Consider the following 20,947-nt stretch of genomic DNA (forward strand, 5'->3'; position numbering starts at 1 on the left):
AAACTTTTAAAAAACAAGAGGAAACCTCCAGACCATTAAAGGGATAGTCCAGTAAAAATAAAAAAATAGATAGGCAATATAAAAAAAAATACTAGCACTATTTTTTTTTAAAACTTCCTATGGAAAATTTTGAGCTACTCAAGCTCAAAATTCGCAAAAGCAAGCACATGGGCGCATCTATTTTGTGAAATGGATGCCCGCCTGTGCTGGCTTTTGCGGCACTAATGAATGAAAAGCCAGCCAGCTGTAGTAAACAAAAGCTACCGCTGGGTGGCTTTTCCTTCATTGGTGCCGGGACTCGGAGGACACGGACCGGAGACCAGAGCAGGAAAGCTGCAGCTGAATCTCAGTAAGTGCTATTTATTTTTTAAAAAAAATAAGCACTAGCTGTGGTTTTTTTTCCAAGTTTTCAGAAATAAAACCGCAGCTTTAAAAACTTTGTATTTATGTTTGCGGTCGCTTTTGAAGCGACCGCAAACAAATACAAAGTTGTGTTTGAAAACGCTGCGGTTTTTCTTTCCAAGTTTCTCAGGCTCGTCCGGCTCGGAGGAGCCTGAGAAACTTGGAAAAGAAAACCGCAGCGTTTTCAAACACAACCGCGTTGTGTTTATGCCTGCTGTGGCTACCTCTTTGGGTCTCCGGTGCTCCCGCAGGGGAGCACCGGAGACCCAAAGTGAAAGCCAGGGCAGACAGAAACACAACACGGTTGTGTTTCTGCCTAAATCTGCTTCCCCATTTGGGGCTCTCGGGCTCCCCACGGGGGGCCCCGAGAGCCCCAAATGGGAAGGCAGATTTAGGCAGAAACACTGCAGCATTTAGCATTTCCCATTTGGGGCTCTCGGGCCCCCCGCGGGGAGCCCGAGAGCCCCAAATGGGAAATTATATTTAGGCAGAAACACTGCAGCATTTAGCATTTCCCATTTGGGGCTCTCGGGCCCCCCGTGGGGAGCCCGAGAGCCCCAAATGGGAAATCAGCTGTAGGGAGAAACACAGCGGCATGTAAACACAACCGTGTTGTGTTTCTGCCTGCCTTGGTTTTCACTTTGGGTCTCCGGTGCTCCCCTGGGGGAGCACCGGAGACCCAAAGTGATAGCCACAGCAGCGACCGCTTCAAAAGCGACCGCAAACCTAAATACAACATTTTTAAAGCTGCGGTTTTATTTCTACGTTTTCCGGGCTCCTCCAGCCCGGAAAACGTAGAAAAAAAAACGCAGCTAGTGCTTATATTTTTTTTTTTTTTTTAAATAAATAGCACTTAACGAGATTCAGCTGCAGCTTTCCTGCTCTGGTCTCCGGTCCGCGTCCTCCGAGTCCCGGCACCAATGAAGGAAAAGCCACCCAGCGGTAGCTTTTGTTTACTACAGCTGGCTGGCTTTTCCTTCATTAGTGCCGCAAAAGCAAAAGCCAGCACAGGCGGGCATCCATTTCACAAAATGGATGCGCCCATGTGCTTGCTTTTGCGAATTTTGAGCTCGAATAGCTCAAAATTTTCCATAGGAAGTTTAAAAAAAAAATAGTGCTAGTATTTTTTTTATATTGCCCATCTATTTTTTAAATACAATTTTTTACTGGACTATCCCTTTAACTAGTAACTAGATACAAATTCTGAACAGCATGTGAAACTAAAATATTGTCATGGTGCGATAAATGGAAGTGGAGTGATTAAGGGCAGTATTTCGTAAAACATTGCAAACATACATTTCTCCAATACTCTGCTTTATCTTTCAAATGAATTTTGCACTCTAAAGTATTTGAGTGTTTCTGCAAAATCTAATTTTAATTCTGGTTTGTTTTATCGTACTTTGCAGTTTTCTAATGCACCAACTTGCAGAGAACATATTCAAAGTGCACTGGGTTAAAAAAAACATTCATCCACATGAGCATTTGCAATCTATAAAACAATATAACTTTTACTACAAATGGTGCCATTGTAAAAAGAACATCCCAAACAAAATTCAAAATTAACAAAAACCACTGTAAAAAAAAAAAAAAATCCTGACATAACAATAAAGGCTAGATGCAAACTAAAATAACTTACAGTTCCACAAGCATTTGGGCCGCCATGGAATAGTTCACAGGTCATTTTCACCACTTCAGCTTCCATCTTTCGCACACCAGGGAAGACATCTGGGTGCAGAGGGTTTGTCCAAGCAAACTGCCCATACACCTACAAAAAGAAAAAAATAATTTGCTTTTGCAGGTCTCATTAAGATTGTGGTTCAAAAGGATTAAGTTACTTAACTCTAACTATTGTTCTCCAGCATGGGTCTGGCATTGATTCACATGCTCATTAATATTCCCCATCAGACCGGGAATCCTCAGTAAAAGAAAAGGGTTTCACTTTCACTTAAAAACTGTATTTCTCCTCTAAACCAATCACTATCCTCTGGGTCATACTGCCCCGATTTAATGACAGTACTCTCCCTAAACCCCTCCTCTGGCAGTCATCTTCAGATTTGTTAAGCACGTAAAGTGGCAGTATGTCTAAGAGTCACAGAGGGGACAGAGCAAGGGTTCGCATGTGAATCCATGCCAGACCCATGCTGGATAACAATAGTTACATTTAAGTAACAGACATTCTTCAGCATGGGGTCTGGCATGGATTCACATGCTCATGAATAAAGAATACATAGCAGTCCAACATTACACAACCAGGGGAGGTGGCAAGGCTTAACAGAAGCAATTAATTCTTACCTCCGGAACAGCCTCCCCTCAAGCAAACAGGTAGCATAGCACTGCTTGGCCGACTCTGGACTCCTCCCTGGAATCCCTGTTGATGCAGTCGAACTTTGTGAAGGTGTGCGTGGACCTCCACATCGTAGCCCTGGATATGTCCAGCAGGGGTACATTAGACAGGAACACCGTCGCTGCAGTGATCGCTCTGGTGGAGTGGGCTCTCTGACGGCCGAGCAGCGGTCCCGTTTGCCAACCGATGACCGAGTGATGCAGCCAGAGAGCCACCTTGAAATGGAAGCCTTGGATAAGGGCCTTCCCATGGTTCACACGATCAAAGTTCACAGACCGCTGTGAAGTCTTCCAAAAACAGCACATCACGTGGAACTTTGGGGACGAGCAACGTCCAGCAAATGCAAGGCCCTTTCTGCCGGTGACAAAGGATTCGGGAAAAAAACAGCTAACACCAAAGGCTTGTTAGGGTGGAATTCCGACGGAACCTTCGGCATGAAAGAGTGGTGCGTAGGCAGCACCACCCTCGATTCGTGGAAAGTCAGGAATGGTAGCTGGAAGGATAGGGCCTGGATCTCACCTACCCTTCTAACAGAGGTGATGGCCTAAAGGAAAGCCGTTTTCCACGAGAGGAACTTGAGAGGGGCCTGATGTAAAGGCTCAAAGGGTGCCCCCATGAGCCTCATCAGAACCACATTGAGTTCCCACGCCGGGGCAGGAGTATTCACAGGTGGGAAAGATCGAAAAAGTCCCTTGAGAAATTCCTTTACGAGTCAGTGGGACCCAAGTGAAGATCTTCCTGGGGACATGGTGTAGCAGGATATCGCTGCCAGATGTACCTTGATAGAGGTGTGCGCCGGTTTCCAGTTTAGCCTTGGCCAAAAATAGCAAGTATGGCAGGATCTAGGGGTCCGTGGCCCTCAGAGGGGTAGTCTTCTGAGACCGGCACCACATAGCGAAACGCTTCCACTTGTGACCATGTCACTTACGTCGACAACGTCCTGGCCTTGGCGAGGACCTCCCTGTAGTCTGCAGGCAAATTATATCCTATAAACTCTAGGGCTGCAGGAGTCAAGCTCTCAGGGTCAGCAGCCCTGGCTCGTGAAGAAGGATTGCGCCTCCACCTCTGGTGAGAAGATCCTGAAGCACTGGCAGCTTGACCGGAGGCAACACTGACAGGCTGAGAATGTCCGGATACCAAATCTCTCTCAGTCACGCAGGGGCAAAGAGTATAATTTTGCATGGACACTTAGTGTGTTGATTGTAGCAGGAGAGGGAACATGTACAGGAACAGCCCTTACACAGTAAGGAGAATGCGTCCCACAGGCTCCTGGCCTCGTGGAATATGTTGGCAAACTTCTGGCACTTGGAGTTCACTGCCGTTGCAAATAGATCAATCTAGGGCCTGCCCCATTTGACGAATAGGCAGTCCACCTAATCCTGACGAAGCTCTCACTCGTGGCAGGAGCACAGTTCTCTGCCGAGTGAGTCTGCGATGGTGTTCTTGAGTCCTGCCAGGTGGAGAGGGACAAGGAACATCCTCTGATGGCCCAGCGCCACAAGTCCTACGCTTCCTTGAAGTGGGCCAAGGATCAATGCCGCCCCTGCTTCCGGAAGTAGAACATGGTGGTGGTGTTGTCCGTGAAGATTCTCACCACCTTGCCTTTCAGAGACGGTAGGAGCGACTTGAAGGCACAGAACACTGCCCATAGCTTGAGGATGTTGATATGAAGATCCTTCTCCTCCGGCAGCCACAGGCCTCTGGCATCCGTGGTGACTCTTTGTATGGCAGGCTTTGGAATCCTGTGCCCTCGGTGATGTTTGAGCAAACGCCACACCATCCTATCGCCCGAAAGAACTAGTCGTTGATAAAGATCTTGTTAGAGAAGCTTCCCGACACCTGCAGCCAGCGGGCACTCAGGAATTCCTGAAGGGGTCGCATTTGCAACCTTCAGAGCTGGACGAGGTAGATGCAGGACATCATGCCCAGCAATGACGAAGGCCTGCACCATGGCCGTATTCGATGAGTCGTTGCCCCTTCCCTTGAATGGTTGCTATCCTCTTCTCCAAGGGCGAAGCCATGGAAGACACTCTATTGAGTGTGGCGCCTAGGAACAGCACATTCTGTGATGGCATTAAGCAGGACTTTGGATAGTTGGTGGAGAATCCCAGATCCGTTAATAGACTGATGGTTGCCTCCGTGCATCCATCAACCAGCTCCAGCGAGCCAGTCGTTCAAGTATGGGTACACGTGTATGCCCTGAAGATGTAGATGGAATGGCACAGGTGGCAGGCATTTTGTGAACACTCTGGGGGCCAACTACAAGCCGAAAGGTAGAGCCTTCAACTGATAGTGCTGTCCTTGCACCATGAAACGCAGAACCTTCACGTGTTTCTTGTGAATGGGGACCTGGCAGTAAGCATCTCCCAGATCCAACAACGTCAAGAAGTCTCCTTTTTCCAGTTGGCCGAGCACGTGTTACACGGTGACCAGCCTGAATTATTGGGACTTTAGGTATTTGTTCAGACGTCAAAGGTCTAGGATAGGACTCCAGCCCCAGTCTTCTTTCTGACCAGAAATTATCTGGAATAGACTCAAAGCTAGTTTCCAACGGCTCCAGGGCTCTTATCACCCCTTTTCTCAGCATGGCCCATAACTCTTCCAGGAGCAGAGGGATGTGCTTCTCCTGATGGGTAACCAGAGGGATCGGAGCACACCAGTGTTGAAACTCCAGGTTGCGTCACTAGGCGAGAGCGTCCAGCACCCATCTGTCGGTGGTGATCTTTCTCCACTCGCTGATTAACTTTGTCAGCCGGCTTCCCACTGGGGTGCAGAAGTGAGGGCCCAGGTTGGTGCAAACTTGCTTTGGCGCTGGCGTCCTGCACTGCGAGTGACAGGGACACTGTCCTCCGCTACCGTAGGCCTGGGAACGGCCTCTGTAGACTTCCTGCGTTGTGAATCTGGAAGGCTGTCTGTATGAAGTGGAGAAACCTTTGGACGATCTGCTCGACTTTACTCTGGAAGAGCGAAAAGAAGAACAGTGCTGCTGGAGAGTGACCAGGGAGCCCTCGGTTGACTACATCCAACGCCACTGTAATGGCATGATCAGACGCCACATTCCATTCCTGGCAGAGAGCGATCGCCTCCATCTTTTTATCGTCCAGAATTGGCCCCAGCTTTTACCACAACTCCCTGCCGTGCCTGGCCAGCATCCCCAATGCGTTGGCCGACTTGACAGTGGACTCCAGGTTGTCAATTACATTGTTTGCCATGGCGTCCATCCTTTTCCGCTCGCTGCCCCAAAGGACTGAAGACGGCGAGGACGTGCTGGTCGCCGTTTCCTCGCGGCCGTCTATACCACTGAATCCGCCAATGGGTGCGACCTCAGGCACTTGGGTGCGGAGTCTGGCACCCTATATTTCTTCTCCAGCCTATCCCAGTTGGCTGGAGCCATGCAAGGGTTCTTCATGCGTTCGAGGCCTCTTCATTGTTCAGAAGGGGCAGCGCCATGTTAGTCTTCCTCTTGGCCTTGCTCCTCTGGTACAAGACCTCATTCTAGGTTTCCTCAGGAAATAGCTGGAATAGCTTGGAGGCTCTGGAGATCATGTAGTGGAGCGATCCCACCTCATCCGGTCGGGACACCCTATGTGAACATCCAAATGTGGAGATTCACCGTCCGCTGAGGCAATATCCTAGTCATCATCCGTGGCCATATCTGTCCCCGTACCAGGGACTGCTGGGGGAGAAGGGACCCGACGTTTAGATGCAGGTTGAAATGGGGGCAGCAGATGACGCTTCCTCTTCTTCGCTGGAGGTTGATCGGGGACCTGAAAGACCACAGGTAACAGTCAGAGGCATCCTCATCTGGAATATCAGCTGAGAAGGCTGAACAGGAAAACTAGGCCCTCCGGCATTGTCACTGTCCTCCTAAACGTCCTCATGGAATGTATGTAGGGACTCCTGGTCTTCATCGTTTGTGCGACGGCCTGGGAGGGTTGTTTCAGAGCTCCTTGCCCCCGCTCCACACCACCACCCCCACAACCCCCTGCCCGAGGTTCTTCACCAGATGCCCGAACGTTTTTTCAACCCTTCTGGCAAGCCTGTAGACCTTGCCAAAGTCACTGCTGCGGTGTCGCGCTGTGGGGGAGGGACACTGAGCAGTGTGAGCTACCCTCGCAGGATCAGCGATGTTAGCTGTCGTGGCAGTAGCAGTCGTCAACAGAGTCGCCAACAAAGTCTTCGCCTGTGCCGGTTGAGCCCGCTTAGGCTGTTTCGGCCTTCTCCTCCGCCCGTGGCTTCTTGGCTTTCTCACATAGTATAGCCGGGATTAATGAAGTTAATCACCCTAGTGACTACCTTACTCCTAGTCCATAGTCCCCTTTCCCCCATACTTGTGGCACATTGTCCTTCGGGACGGAGCACTTTTGTCAAAAAGCATCAAAAATGAAAAAAATGGCGTCCTCTTTTTTTTACGCAGGTTACCGCACGCTGCTAAAACTTGGCCCTCCTGAGCTCTGCCCCACGTATCGCCCTTCAGTCCTTTTCGATCGCCAGGTCTGCAACCATTTAAGCAATAAGAGAGGATACTTATTAGAGGGGACGGCAGGCGTATAGAGGAAAGGCGACTATGGTCTGGGAGTAAGGTAGTCACTACAGTGAGTAACTTTGTTATATACTCATACGTCCCGTCCCCTTTCCTCCATACTTGTGGGAGATTCCAAAGCTCTCATAGGTAATAAGGGTGGATGGAACCTCCTTACTGAAAAAGGTTTTTAAGAACAGCCTGAACGAAATGAGCATCAGCCCTGAAGCTCAGGTCCAAGCAGTAATGCTAACAAAAAGCTGATGGGGAAGCCCTGAAAACTGCCTTGGCAATGATCTCCCAGAGGATATATTTTTGGAAGGCAACAGCAGCCGCTTTGCCAAGTACAAGATGGGCATGAATGCCCTTCGGAGGTTGAAGGCCCTGAATGCTATACGCTTCTGAAATAGAGGAGGCACTCCATCGGGAGATAGTAGCCTTTGAAGCAGGTTTTCCATTCGGGTCTCCGAACGCAACAGAGTTGGGAGGAGCTCCCGAGTTCAGTTGTTCTGTTCAGATATAACTCCAGAGCTCCAGAGCTCGTCCGACATCTAAACTATGCAATACTCTCTCGGCATCGGAGGCTGGGTTCGGAAAAAAAAAACAGGTAATGAGAGAGATTGATTCAAATGAAAATCAGTCACTACTTTAGGGAGGAAAAGAGTATGAGTGCAGAGCACAATCTTATCCTTATGGAAGGTAAGGAACGGATGTTCCACAGACAAAGCTTGAAGCTCGCTTACTCGCCTTGCCGAAGTCACTGCAATCAAAACAACCTTCCATGAAAGGTACTTTAGATCTGCCGTAGCCATGGGTTCAAATGGTTTATGGCATAAGGTGGTCAGAACCACATTTAAATCCCACCTTGGATGAGGATTGCGTACAGGTGGACAAACATGCAATAAACCTAGAAATGCCTTTTAATGAGTGGGTTTGCCAAAGAAAAGGAACAGCTGTCAGTGTACAGGTAGGCGGCAATAGCTGACAAGTAAGTCCTACAAGACAAGACATGAATGCCCGAAGCTGCTAGATGAGAAATGAACAAAAGGACAGTGTCAATCGTAGCATGTCTGGGTCTAGCTGCTTAGCTAAACACCAGTGACAAAAAAACGGAGCCACTTGCTCCTCTACTAAAACCCTGTAGAGGGCTTCCTGGCCGCTTGGATAATGCGCATATTGTCCTCGGACAGGTTAAACTGAATTCAGGCACCAGGCCGCCAAGTTGAATGATTGTGGGGAGGAGTGCAACATCTGCAGATTGCACTGATGAAGCAGGTTTGGAATCAACGGCAGTCTGATCGGAGGACCAATCAACAGATGCTGAAGTTGCGAGAACTAGAATCTGGCTGGCCACCAATGAGCTATGAACAGGAGAATGCAATTCGATGTATTCCTGAGCTTGCAGAGTGTCCGATGACAGAGGAAGAGACGGGAAGGCATAAGCCTTCATCTGCCACAGAATCTCGAGAGCATCCCCTAAAGAGGAGGCCCTGAGGCCGTTCTTGGATGCATAGATAGGAAGTTTCCTATTTGTAGCAGTCACAAAGAGGTCCACTTCTGGAGTGCCCCATTGGTGAAAGATTGTGGAGAGGACCTCCATGTTCAATTCCCACTCATAGCTGGCCACTGCCTGTCGACAGTCTGCAGTCACACTGAATTGCCCCGGAATGTGTACCGCCAGTATCCAAAAGCTGTGCTGGATGGCCCATTCCCAAACCTGAATGGCAAGATCCACAAGAGGTTGTGACTTGGTACCACCCTGCTTGTTGATATACAACAATCAACACCAAGTTATCAGTGCGGACGCGGACCACACGGTTCGTGATGGGACGGTTGGAAAGCCTTCAGCACCAAAAATACAGACAGGAGTACCAAATAATGTATATGAAACTGTGGCGTCCATAGATTCAAAACCTGGAGATGATCCAGCGTCGCACCCAACCCCAGAAGGGAGGAGTCTGTGGTAGTCGTCACTTGTGGGCAGGATTCCTGGAAGGAGGCCCCCACTGTTAAATTGTTGGTCGAAGACCATCATAGAAGATCCATCATCATGCAAGATAGAACTGGCATCATCTTGGAATCAGAGTCCGAAGCCTGACACCAAGAGCTCAACGAGCCAGCTGCGTACGCCTCATTTCGATATGTGCAAGCAAGTACTCACAAGGCCACGAGGCCCAGAAGCCTCAGGAACCACCAAGCCATCATGTGCTCTGACTGGATGAAGAGCTGACACGTGGCGAATAGATCCGCAATCCTGTCCGCATTCAAATACACCCTGGAGTCGATCGTGTACCAATGGAAACCCAGGAAGATCAGGTCTTGAAACCGTCATGAAAGATTTCCACCAGTGCACTGACAGGCCAAGATTGAACAGGAGCTGGAGGAGAGACTGGAGATTGCTCAAACCAGTCGGTGGACAAGGGCTGCGTAGCAGCCAGTCATCCAAATATGGATAAACATGAACACCGTGTAGCCGAAGGAAAGCTGCGATGACGGACATCTTCGTAAAGACACGCAGCGCCCAGCAGAGACCAAAAGGGAGCACACTGAACTGGAAGTGCTCCCTTCCCAGGGAGAACCATAGATATTTTCGATGTGGCCTCCATATCAGAATGTGCATATATGCATCATGAAGGTACACTACACTGAGCCAGTCACTGTTCCGAAGAGGACTTTATTTGGCAGGGTGGGATCATCTTGAATCTCTTGGGGAAGAGAAAGGTTGAACTGGGAAAGGTCGAGGATGGTGCGCAGGCCAGCCCGGTTTTGTTTGGGCACTGAACAGACAAGAGTAGAAGCCCTCCCCTTGTTCCCCAAGCGGAACAGGTTCCACCACCGCTTTGAGGTCTAAAAGCTTCTGAACCTCAGCTCTGAGGGAGGGTGTCCCTGTGTTGGGAGGGTTGAAGGGTATGGTATGGGGGAGGGGCATGCGAAAGCCTGCCTGAGCGATGGACAAAACCCACCGGTCTTTGGTGATGGTCTGCCCCGCCTCCCACCGAAGTCTCGTGCGACCGACAAAAAATATCATTTTGCAGATTTGTCGGCAGGGAGACTACCTGCCCCTGGAGACGAGGCTGATGGGCGAGAGAAAAACCGACCACGTTTTTGCTTTCGACAGGTGCCGCCAACTAGAGGTTCGGTTCTGCGCGCACAGTGGTCCTGAAACCCCCTGAATCCAGAGAAGGATTGAGACTGAAGCCCTGACTTCTGTGTATAAGGGGCCTTAGCCAAGGCCTTTGCCAGAACAGTTAAAGATTTGGCAGTTTGGGTGCCCGTCTTGGTAAGTGTCATCCGTAGAAGAATTAAACAATTCCTTGCCATCGAAAGGAAGGTCCAGAACTTTATCTTGCACTTCCTTTGAAAACTTTGTCGTATGGAGCCACGCCTGGCGGGAGGTGTCAATTCCCACCATCAGGCCGCAAGCTTTGGTATCCACATGATGTGCCACAGCTTCCAGGAGATCTTGTGACAACACCATGGTGTCCGACAAACCGGCTTTGAAGTCGTCTAGCCTATCCGCAGGAATAAACTCCTGGAAATCAGCCAACTCCTTCCACAGCTTCATATTAGCTGCTGCCAGGATTAGCTGGATATTTGCTTGGCGAAGCTGCAGTGCTGAATGGCAAAGACTTTCTTGCCCAAGGAGTCCAGAATCTTATCTTCCTTGGAGAGGCTCTGAGCCGCAGACGTAGACGTAGAAGCCGCAGAGGCCGGCTTGGATTGAAGTGTGGCCGCAGCTACCACCGTGGAGGAAGGGCGCAGACAAGACGCCAAGGTTATCTCCTCAGAGGTGTGGAGCCGGTAACTAGCGTCAATTCCCTTATTGATATGTAGCCCGGTGTGGGTCTTATCCCAGGCCTTGCAGGCTACAGCCAAAACATCCTTCTGGAGGAACAGGCCGGTGTGCTCTCGTGGTGACAAGGTGAGCGCTCACAAAAGCACCCCCGACTGTGGAACGGGGGCCTCAGGTACTGGAATGTCGAGGAGGGTCGTCCTATCCAGGAACCGGTCATGGAATGCTCCAACAGAGCGGGGCTGCTCATCGCTATCCTGATCTGCTTGAGCGTCATCCAGCGAATTGTGAGCAGAAGGCTGTACCGCCGCAGGTTTTAAAGTGTTATTCTGTTCTACCAGTGTCTTCTCTATGGGAGACAACGAGGGTAGGGGAGGAAGAGCTGGAGGCAGACCAAGAGGAAGAGGTGGTACCACCACAGGAGCTGCCGGAGTGGAAGGTGAAGGCCGATGCTCAGGGTAGATCTCCTTGAAAAGACCCTTAAAATACTCCTTCATACGGTCAGAGTACATGAGCCTCTGAAATTCCCAAAAACCATCCTCTGATGAAGCTTTAGGTTCTAAAGTAGGCAGATTCCTCTCATATGGGGTATACCCCCACAAACACAATGAGAATGGTTGCCAGGAAGGCCCACCACCAATAGGGTCTGTATATCCCAGTGGAGCAGTAGTAGGCAGAAGCGAGACAGTATGTGCAAGGGCATCTGAGCACGCCTGTCATAAGAAGGGCGGAACTGATTTTTACCTTCAACCTGAGGTGAAAAAGGCTGCTCAGCCCCAAAAATAAGATTCCCAGCACCCGCTGTCGAGAATGTAGGTGTAAGGGAAGAATCCAAAATGGCCACTGTGGACCATGAGGGATGGGCCGCCATTTTGTCGAAGCCTGAAGAGAGATGCGTCACATGTGCAGATGAGGCAAGCATCTCCTCAGGCTGGTCATGGGACTTAAGTAATACCTTAGCCTTGACACAAGGATCCTCAGCAGAGCCGGTACTGGCGGGATCTCAGACGTTTACTGGACATCTTGGAGGTGGCCCCAAAATTAGCCTCCAGAGGAGGAACCTCGGCATAGCCGGTAGCAGAGGAGTTTTGGTCTATGACTGCCCTCTTTGCCCCCTCGACAGAACTGTTATCACTGCGACTCTGAGCGCAGGAATGCTGAGGAATCGCCCTTACAGCCAAGACCTTAGGAGCAGGTCTCTCGGTTTTGTCGGTACAGACCTTCGCCTCAAAAAGAGGAACCTCTGGTTTCGTGCCGTTGTGTAGCTCCCACGTGAGAGGCCTCAAGACGTGGCTTGGTATAGACAGCTCCAGAAACGGAGACCTTGGATCGAATCCTGGTGTCCAAAGCCACAGATGCACTGGGCTTAAGTTTAGCACCTGACAGGTGAACCTCGGAATGTGGTCCGGTCTTCGCAGGTCCGACATGGGACCCTCTGAGAAAACTCTGGTATTCCCATTAGGCCTGCAAGGCACCTCAGGTGAAACCATGGTGGTAGAGCTGCTCAAGCCCCTCCCGGACCGAGAGGACCCCGGGAAGGAATCCCCAGCTCGGGCACCCTAAAAAGTAAGGCACTTACCTGGCGTCTCTTTTCATCGATGAAAAGCGGACGATGAGGAACACACGGAAAGACGTCCACCCACCGAAGAAGACGGCGCTGGAGTGCCCGGACGGAAAGGGCATCGCAGTAGAAGCACAAATCCCAGCGGAACGTGGTCCGGCCCGAGACACTCCATGCAGAGAGAATGGGGATCCGCACTAGCGAAGAGACTTTCGCATGAAGAACAGGACACAAATCCCAGGCGCTGTGGCATAGACTGAGGACAAAGTGACCGCAGAACAGGAGCACGAGAGAAGGACAATGGGAGCAAGAAAAATGCCCCGGTGATGCAAGTGCAACCAGCCCCGACCGCGCGGAGAAAAGGACAGAAGGGCAATGTGCGGGGCAGAGATCAGGAGGGCGGGGTTACGGCCGTGTGCACTACCCCGCATACCCCCCACTTTGACAAAAGTGCTCCGGCCCCGTCCTGAAGGACGGAATGTCCCACAAGTATGGAGGAAAGGGGGCGGGACGTAGGAATAAGATGACTTACTCTTCGAAGAGGAGTTCGGTTGTCATCCGACAATGGAGGCGGAAGGTAAGGTTGAACCCGGTGGACTTGGACTTGCGGCTCTTGGCCTAATCTTGGGCCCCCACGGAAGCACCACCCTTAAAGGACTTAGAAGACCACTCCTCGGACTGGCCGGTGCTGGGTGAGGCATGACCTTGCTCGGAGCACGAGTTAGAGGCCTTGATGTTAAGCCATGCCGCCAGCCTACTACGCCTGTACTTCGTTTTCTTCTTGGAGATAGAAAGACAAATCTCACACTCCAACTCCTGGTGGTCCTGGTACAGGCAGAGAGGCATTGCACATGCTTGTCCTCAACAAACACGTTCTGTAGCCCACTTTTGGTGCAGGGCCTGAAGAGGGACCTCCCCTCCATCTCTTCCATCATGGTCCGAGGGCGTGAAGTAGGCCCAAAAGCCTTGCAGAATCTTCGACGATTTTTGCCCTTGAGGGGCATGGAACTTCGCTGACAACAGGTCCCAGCTGTCGGCAGAAGAAGAAAAGGAGCACACAGGCTTCCTTAAAACAAAACTATAACTTAATCCTCTAAAAACATGAAAAAACATACAACTAGCTCTGAGAGCAAACTCAAGGACTCAACACAGAAGCGTGCAGTAAAAATCTAAAGATGGCTGCCAGAGGAGGGGCTTAGGGAGAGGACTGTCATTGGATGGGGGCAGTATGACCCAGAGGAGAGTGATTGGTTTAAAGGAGAATAAGTTACCCCTGGTAACGTTCTTTCGACTGAATGTTCCTCCTACATATTCCTCATCTGATATTCAATATCCAGCTTCAGCAATTTATTTTTGTTAAAAGAGGGTGTGTCGACTCGATGTCCCTCGAGGGGCTCCGTCTCGAGGTTGTCATCGAAAGGCATGAATAGCATGTGCAGCGCCCATTGATATGGCATTTATAACGCACCTATAAACAAGTGTTTCTAGGCGCGACAAGGAAAGTGAGGGGGAACAGAGGGAAGACAAACCACGATCTTACTAGGCCAGGTGTCATTCAGATCGCGAAAGTGCATGGGAAGGGGGGAAAGGGAAAAGTGCGAGGGGGAAGGGAGAGGGGAAGTGCAATGCATGGGATAGTAGAATAAATAGGATAATAGAAAGGCCAGGGGTGGCAAGTGCAGGTAGGAGAAGACATAAGTGCTGGTAGGGGGACTGTAGGGATACAGAACAGTCCCCAGATGTGGGGGTTGCCAGGGAGGCAGTGCAGTTGTGCACATTGCGGTGCCTGGGCCCGAGATCAGAAAGGGTGGCCAGGTAACCGGTGCTATTTATATCAGGAGTTTAGCAGGGGAGAGGGGGAGAGAAGGCAGACGCAAAGAGGAAGGTTTTGAGGTGCTTCCGGAACAGGAGATGGTCTTCAAGTTTCAGGGAGGCAGGAAGGCTGTTCCAGAGGGAGGACCATGCCGATGAGCGAGATCTACCACCAACTCGTTGCTTGGAGAAGCAACTTACCCCAAGGGAGTTGAGGCAGATGAGCGAAGAGCTTGAGAACGAAGATATTTGGGAAGAGATATTTGAAGATACTGCGGCCCCAGGCCCCAGAATGCCTTGTGGACAATGCAGAGGGTTTTGAACTTAATCCTCGCAGCCACTGGGAGCCAGTGCAGTGATTTCAGTTCTGGAGAGACACAATCCCTGGGCTTGAGGCCAAGGACAAGTCTTGCAGTCGTGTTCTGGATAAGTTGCAGAGGGCGGAGAGTAGAGGCAGGCAGATTTAGATGGAGGCTGTTACAATAGTCCAGTCTAGAGAGAACCAGGGCTATGGAGACGGTGAGCTTCTGGGGGAAGGAGAGGAAAGGGAGAATACTTCTGAGGAGGTATAGCTGGCAGTGCGACTTCTTGGAGATGCCAGAGATGTGAGGAGAGAAAGTGTGGCGTCGAAGATGACCCCAAGGTTTTTCGCCTTGCAGGTGGGAACAGGAAGAGGGCCAAGAGAGGCTGGCCAGAGAGCTACAGGGAAGGAAGGAGTGGGTTTGCTCATGAGTAAAATCTCAGTCTTACTGGCATTAAGGCAGAGGTCATTGGCGGCACACAACTCCTGCATAACCGACAGACAGATGAGGGGAAGGAGAGGAGGAGGCCGAGGGTAGCCTGAAAATGAGCTGGGTATCATCCGCATAGCACTGAAAATTGGGGCAGAGCGCAGCGATGCGGTGGGCTAGAAGTGCCAAGTACTAGTTTAACAGCCAGGGAGAAAGGTTAGATCCCTGGGGGACACCACAGGTGGAGAAAAAGATAGAGAGGAAGGACCGAAGTTGGACCTGGGAGGGTCGGTCAGAGAGTAAAGAGGTCAGCCATGCCAGAGCCTGACCAGTGATACCCAGGTTATCGTGGATATGGTTGAGCAGGAAGGAATGGTTGACAGTATCGAAGGCAGTAGAGAGATCAAGCAAGATGAGGACACATGGGGTGTTGGGGCAAAGGTTAGAGAGCAGGTCTTCACGGATGTTCAGGAGAGCAGTTTCCATGCTTCTGGCAGCTCTGAAGCCAGACTGATGGTCATGAAGACAACCCACAGATTCAATAGCTTCAGTTGTTTATTTCATTCTCAAGTAAAACTACCCGCATCAACACGGGTTTGACCGTACTAGGCTTTGAACGAGTGAAATAGCATGGGAAATTCTACTGATGGGTAGGCTGGGAGGGCGATGAGGAATACATGGGGGGGAACATCCAGTCGAAAGAGCATTACCAGTGTTAAGTAACTTTTTTTTATGGATTGTGTCCTCCCACATATTCCTCATCTTTGATAGACTTCAAAAGCAGTGTTAGTTTTGGTGGAGGGAGAAATTGTTATTAATAGTTTCCATGAACCGAATGGAGGACAGCTTTTGCAATGCTTTCATCCTAGCTTAGGGGTCAAATGAAGGTAGTAATGCTTAAGTGTGTACTGTGGACTACGTAGCTGCCTCACAAATGTTTTTAATAGGAACGCCTCTTTGCAAAGCAGAGAAGGTAGCCATGCCCCAAGTGGAATAGGCCCTCCAGCCTTCTGGAGGGTCCTTACCTGCCAGCCTATAGCATTCTGAACTCGCTAGAATAATCCATCTGGATAAGGTTTGCTTTGTCACAGCCTGACCCAGTCTATGACCTTTATAACCTATAAATAGTTGGTCATCCAGACAACGTTTTGATAACCTTGAAAAGTAAAAGCTTGGAGTACTATGTGGATCAACCCTGTGCAACCTCCTCCTCCTTGCCAGGATGAGGTGGGGGCTGGGGGGTAGAAAGTGGGTAACACAATCGTTTGTCCTAAATTAAAGTCCTTAGGTAAAAATGAAGGCTTAACCCACAGGACGACCGTGTCCTTGTGAAACACTAATTGAAGGTTTTGGGGATAGTGCCTGCAACTCACTCTACAGGGCAAAAGTTAGTGCTACCAACAAGATGGTCCTGAAAGTTAGTAACCTGAAGGGACATAAATGGGGAGGTTCAAATGGTGGACACATGAGAAATGTTCGCACCAAACTGAGGTCCCAAACGGGAACCTGAAAGGGAGATGGAGGGAACACATTAGTGAGCCCCTCCTGAAGTTGTATCACCAAAGGTATCTTAAAATATGTAGTTTTCTCAGAGTGTTGAAGATGGATCGCGCCGCCAAATAACCTTCAATGGTCCCACCCTGTAGCCCCAGATTGGGTAGGTACAGTAGAAAGGATAACACTGCCTGTGTTTTGCAAAGCAAAGGGTCCACATTCTTGTCCCTGCAAAAGCTGCAGAATTTGTTGCAGCGGTACGAAGACTTCCTTGCTGGCCTTCTGGCCGAAAGCAAAATCTGCATTATGTCATCCGGGATATCCCAAATCCTTGTATCTCGGCCTCTCAGAAACCATACATGAAGGCTGAGAGTCTCGACCTCTGGATGCAGAACCCGACCCTCCTCTCAAGACATGAGGTCCTCTCTTTGTGGAAGACGCATTGGAGGGCAGATAAACTTTCTCAACCTCCTGATCTCGTGAGGAATGACTGGGACTGGAGGAAATGTGTACAGGAGTGGAAACTCCCAATCCACCATGAACGCATCACCTAGAGCTCCTCTTGCAGTAAATTCCGTGGAGCGGTACAGTTCGAACTTCCGGATGACATTAGTCGTGAAGAGGTCCACTTGAGGGGTTCCCCAAAGGGTGAAGATCTCTTGAAGGACTTCCTGAGCTAGTTCCCACTCGTAAGAGACTCTGCTCTGCCTGCTCAGACCATCCACCTCTGTGTTGACCACTCCAGCTAGGTGAACTGCTGATAGGGAGATTCATTCTTGAATTGGCCAGTACCGGAGCTGCATTGCCTCTTTGCACAGTGGTAGTAACCCTACGCCACCTCTCTTGTTACATGGCCACTGTGCTGTCCGTCATTATTAGGGCTTTCTTTCCCCATACAGTGGTCAGAAAGGCCTTCAGCGTAAGTCTGATTTCCATCAGCTCCAAAAGATTGATGTGTAGGTTGGGTTCCAATGGAGACCAACCACCGCTGATTGTCAGATCATTGGTGTGGGCTCCCCACCCCGTGAGTAAGGCGTCCGTCACTACTGTCATCGCCATCCAAGGTTGCTAAAAAGGTTGCCCTTCAGAATATTGTCCTCACAGGGCCACCACAGAAGCTCCTGTGCGACCCCGATTGGAACCTGAAGTAGCTGTGACATGTTGCCCGAGAACTGAAACCATTGTGTCCTGAGATCCCATTGAAAGGATCTCATTCTCAGGAGAGCCTCTGGCACTAGAAAAATGCAGGATGCCATGAGGCTGAGCAACCTCAAAAAGTCGAAGGCCGGGAGATGCTGGGTATTCTGAAACTTGGAGACCATTTGCAGAATGTCTTGAGACCTCACCTCAGGCCGCAAGCTCTTTCCCAAGGATGTATCCAGTACAGCTCTCATGAACTGGAGCTTTTGGGATGGTGTCATGTGGGACTTCTTGTAATTGAGGGAGAAGCCCAGTCTGTGAACAGAGTGGCAGGTGACGTTGAGATGATCAAGGACTTGTTCGGGAGAACGCACCATTATTAGCCAATCGCCCAGGTAGGCGTAGATGTGAATTGCCGCCTTTCCCCGAGACTCGCTGGCACCACCGTCATCAGTTTGGTGAAAACCCTCATGGCAGGGGTCAGCCTGAATGGCAGAACTCTGATAATTAGAACCGCCAACGGCAAACCTCAGGTACTTTGTGCTTGAGATGGATTAGAACATAAAAATAAGCACCCTGAAGGTCCAATTAAACCATCCAATCCTAGAGTTGGAGGGCCTGAAGGATCTGAGAAAGTGCGACCATCTTGAACTTGTCCTTCCTGAAGATCTTGTCGACATTCTTGGGGGATCAGAAAATCAGGAGATTACCATCCTTTGATCCTCTCCGCTACATGTACCGGCTCTATAGCACCTTTCTCTAGCAGGGTCAACATTTCCTACACAATGAACGGATCTGGAACCGTCAAAGAAAGGCTCCACGGTGGATGGTTCGGAGGTCTCTGAATGAAGGGAAGGCAGTAACCATGGCTATGGTTTCTAATGCCCAAGCATTCGAAGTAATGTCTCGCCATTCTTTCAGATTCTGAGACAGTCTGCCTCCCACTGGGGTGCCATGACTCGAGGCCTCAGAGGTTCTGAGGCAGTTTAAGCAGTGGCTGTTAAAGATGCCCCTGCTTGAGCGCGCCCCTTTGACCAGCCATTCCTCTCGCTCTTCCAACTGAGGAAAGTAGCAAAAGGATCTATCCCTCCAAGACGGTCTGCTGGGGTGAAAAGGCTGAGGCTGCCTAATAGCAGCACCCAAAGATTTCGTTGCCATCCTTAACAGTGGCTAAGAAACAGTCTCTTTCCTCCCCTTCGGAAATATGCTCAGCCATCATAGAAATGCAGTACCGTAGAGTATTAAAACGTTGCCAAGGGCACACGTGGAGTTGGCTTAAGAGCCATGCTCCCAGCGGACAATACCTTTCTTCACCAAGCATCTACCCTTTTGTCATCCCGATCCCATGGGATGGTTGGATAGGCTGCCTGTTTTGAGGTCGCGGTTGCCGCCTGCACCACCAGACTTTCTCGGGTAGGGTGCTTGGATAAGTAGCTGGGGTCGCTACTTGATAGACTAATTTCTTGTTAAGTCTTATTCACTGCCGACTTGACCCTGGTGCTTCCCAATTGGCGCCTTCTCTTCTGAAGAGCAACGTGGACAGGTAAAATGGGATCCTTTTGAGGGCCTTTATCAAGGAGGTCTGCAAGGTCATCTTGTCCGAAGGGAAGGTAGGTCAGCTCCATCCCAGGTAATCCACTACCCTGGTCATCAACTGCCTGTATGAGGCATCTACATGTTCATCTGACTCAGGCTTTCCAAATTCTAATTCCGGTGAAGTGTCCACGCCACTGGCGGTCTGCAAATTCTCAGAGATCTTTCAGTCTGGACTCCTCTGAAATTAAGCTATCCGGGACATGTGGTGTGCCATACTGCAAACCAAAGGGCGCTTCATGATCAGATGGCTCATTGTCATCATAAACAGAGGTGAGAGATTTAAAAGAAATCCTTTCTTGGTAAATGAGTGAAATCTTTTTTCAGGTATGGCGTTGAAGGTTTTGTAAAATGTTGAACCCGATGCCAGAGGAGTCATCAATGTCTTAGAAGAAGATGTTTTCGACTTAGATGCCACCGAAGGCTTTCATGGCGCCATTGGTGTCGACTTAGGATTTGCAGGATGCCTCGATTTCTCATTGTGTCAAGGCCTTGAAGACTCTCGGTGTGGATCTGGCCTTCGTCCCGGGCTAGAAGACGCGTGGGATTTGGCTTGAGCCCTTTCCTTACTGGCTTTAGAAGGCACAGTAGGGGCATGGCTTGTTGAGGGTTTTTGGCTCTTGAATATTTTAAGCATTTCTTGCCTGAATGCTTCCCATTCGGCAGGAGTGGAGGCCTTTGAGGGACAGGAGTCGGCTGAGGACGAAGTAGGCAATTTATGGTGTCTCTTCAACTTCAGTGATGGGAGCCACTCCTTGACCTGGAAGTTTTTGCCTTCTTTCTTCAGCGAGAGTCACCTGTCATTGTCAGACGGTGTTTTTTTTGACCGGGTAGTCGATGGGGATTTCTTAGGCACTCTACCTACCACTAATTTCGCCTTTCACTCCTTCGAGCTTTTCCAGTCATCGATTGACATTTTGTACAGGCTGAGGTCTTGTGCTCCACACCAAGACACCACAAGCATACTCAATGCGATTAGTCAGTGACAGCTTGGCAGTGCAGACTTCACACTTAAAACCCACTTCGGGGTAGTCGCTGTCGAAGATTAAAACATTTTAGTATATTTTGTAAGGAAATATTGAAGCGTAAGCTTACTCGAAAAACCAGAACTTAAGGCAACAGGCGTTGTGCATTCTAGTTATGCCTTCGATGACATCCTCAAGACGGAGGCCCTCGAGGGACATTGAATCGACTGCAACCAAGCACAGCGCCCTCTGCTGAAATAAATTTCCAAAGCAGCGGAAGCTGGATATTGAATATCAAAGATGAGGAATATGTGCGAGGATGCAATCATATTGAATTATAGTTTTTAAGTGAAAATGAAACTTTTCTTTTACTGAGAATCCCCAGCCTGACGACGGGGAATTTTCATGAGCATGCGAAGCATGGGAAGCCTCAACTGATCCATGAAGCGTGTGTCAGTTGAGGCTTTCGCCGCCACCTTCTCACCCCCCCCTCCCCTTTGATTGACTCTCACCCTGACACAGCCCTCTCCACGCTCCACTCTGCTATATCTGATACTCTTGATATCCTTGCCCCCATCATGAGAATCCGC

The 20,947-nt window shown here is 49.9% G+C and overlaps 1 protein-coding gene across 1 annotated transcript in view; it reads right to left on the minus strand.

Annotated features, from left to right (window-relative positions):
- The window catches only part of SGPL1 (sphingosine-1-phosphate lyase 1), a 744,463-nt gene that overhangs the window by 531,728 nt on the left and 191,788 nt on the right, over positions 1–20,947 (minus strand). The window contains exon 6 of the mRNA XM_069610737.1: positions 2,039–2,167. Within this exon, the coding sequence (XP_069466838.1) occupies positions 2,039–2,167 (129 nt within the window). The remainder of the gene's footprint in view (positions 1–2,038; positions 2,168–20,947) is intronic.

This window comes from Ambystoma mexicanum, chromosome 8 (genome assembly GCF_040938575.1).
Source record: "Ambystoma mexicanum isolate Mex_15411 chromosome 8, UKY_AmexF1_1, whole genome shotgun sequence".
In the NCBI taxonomy this organism is placed as follows: domain Eukaryota; kingdom Metazoa; phylum Chordata; class Amphibia; order Caudata; family Ambystomatidae; genus Ambystoma; species Ambystoma mexicanum.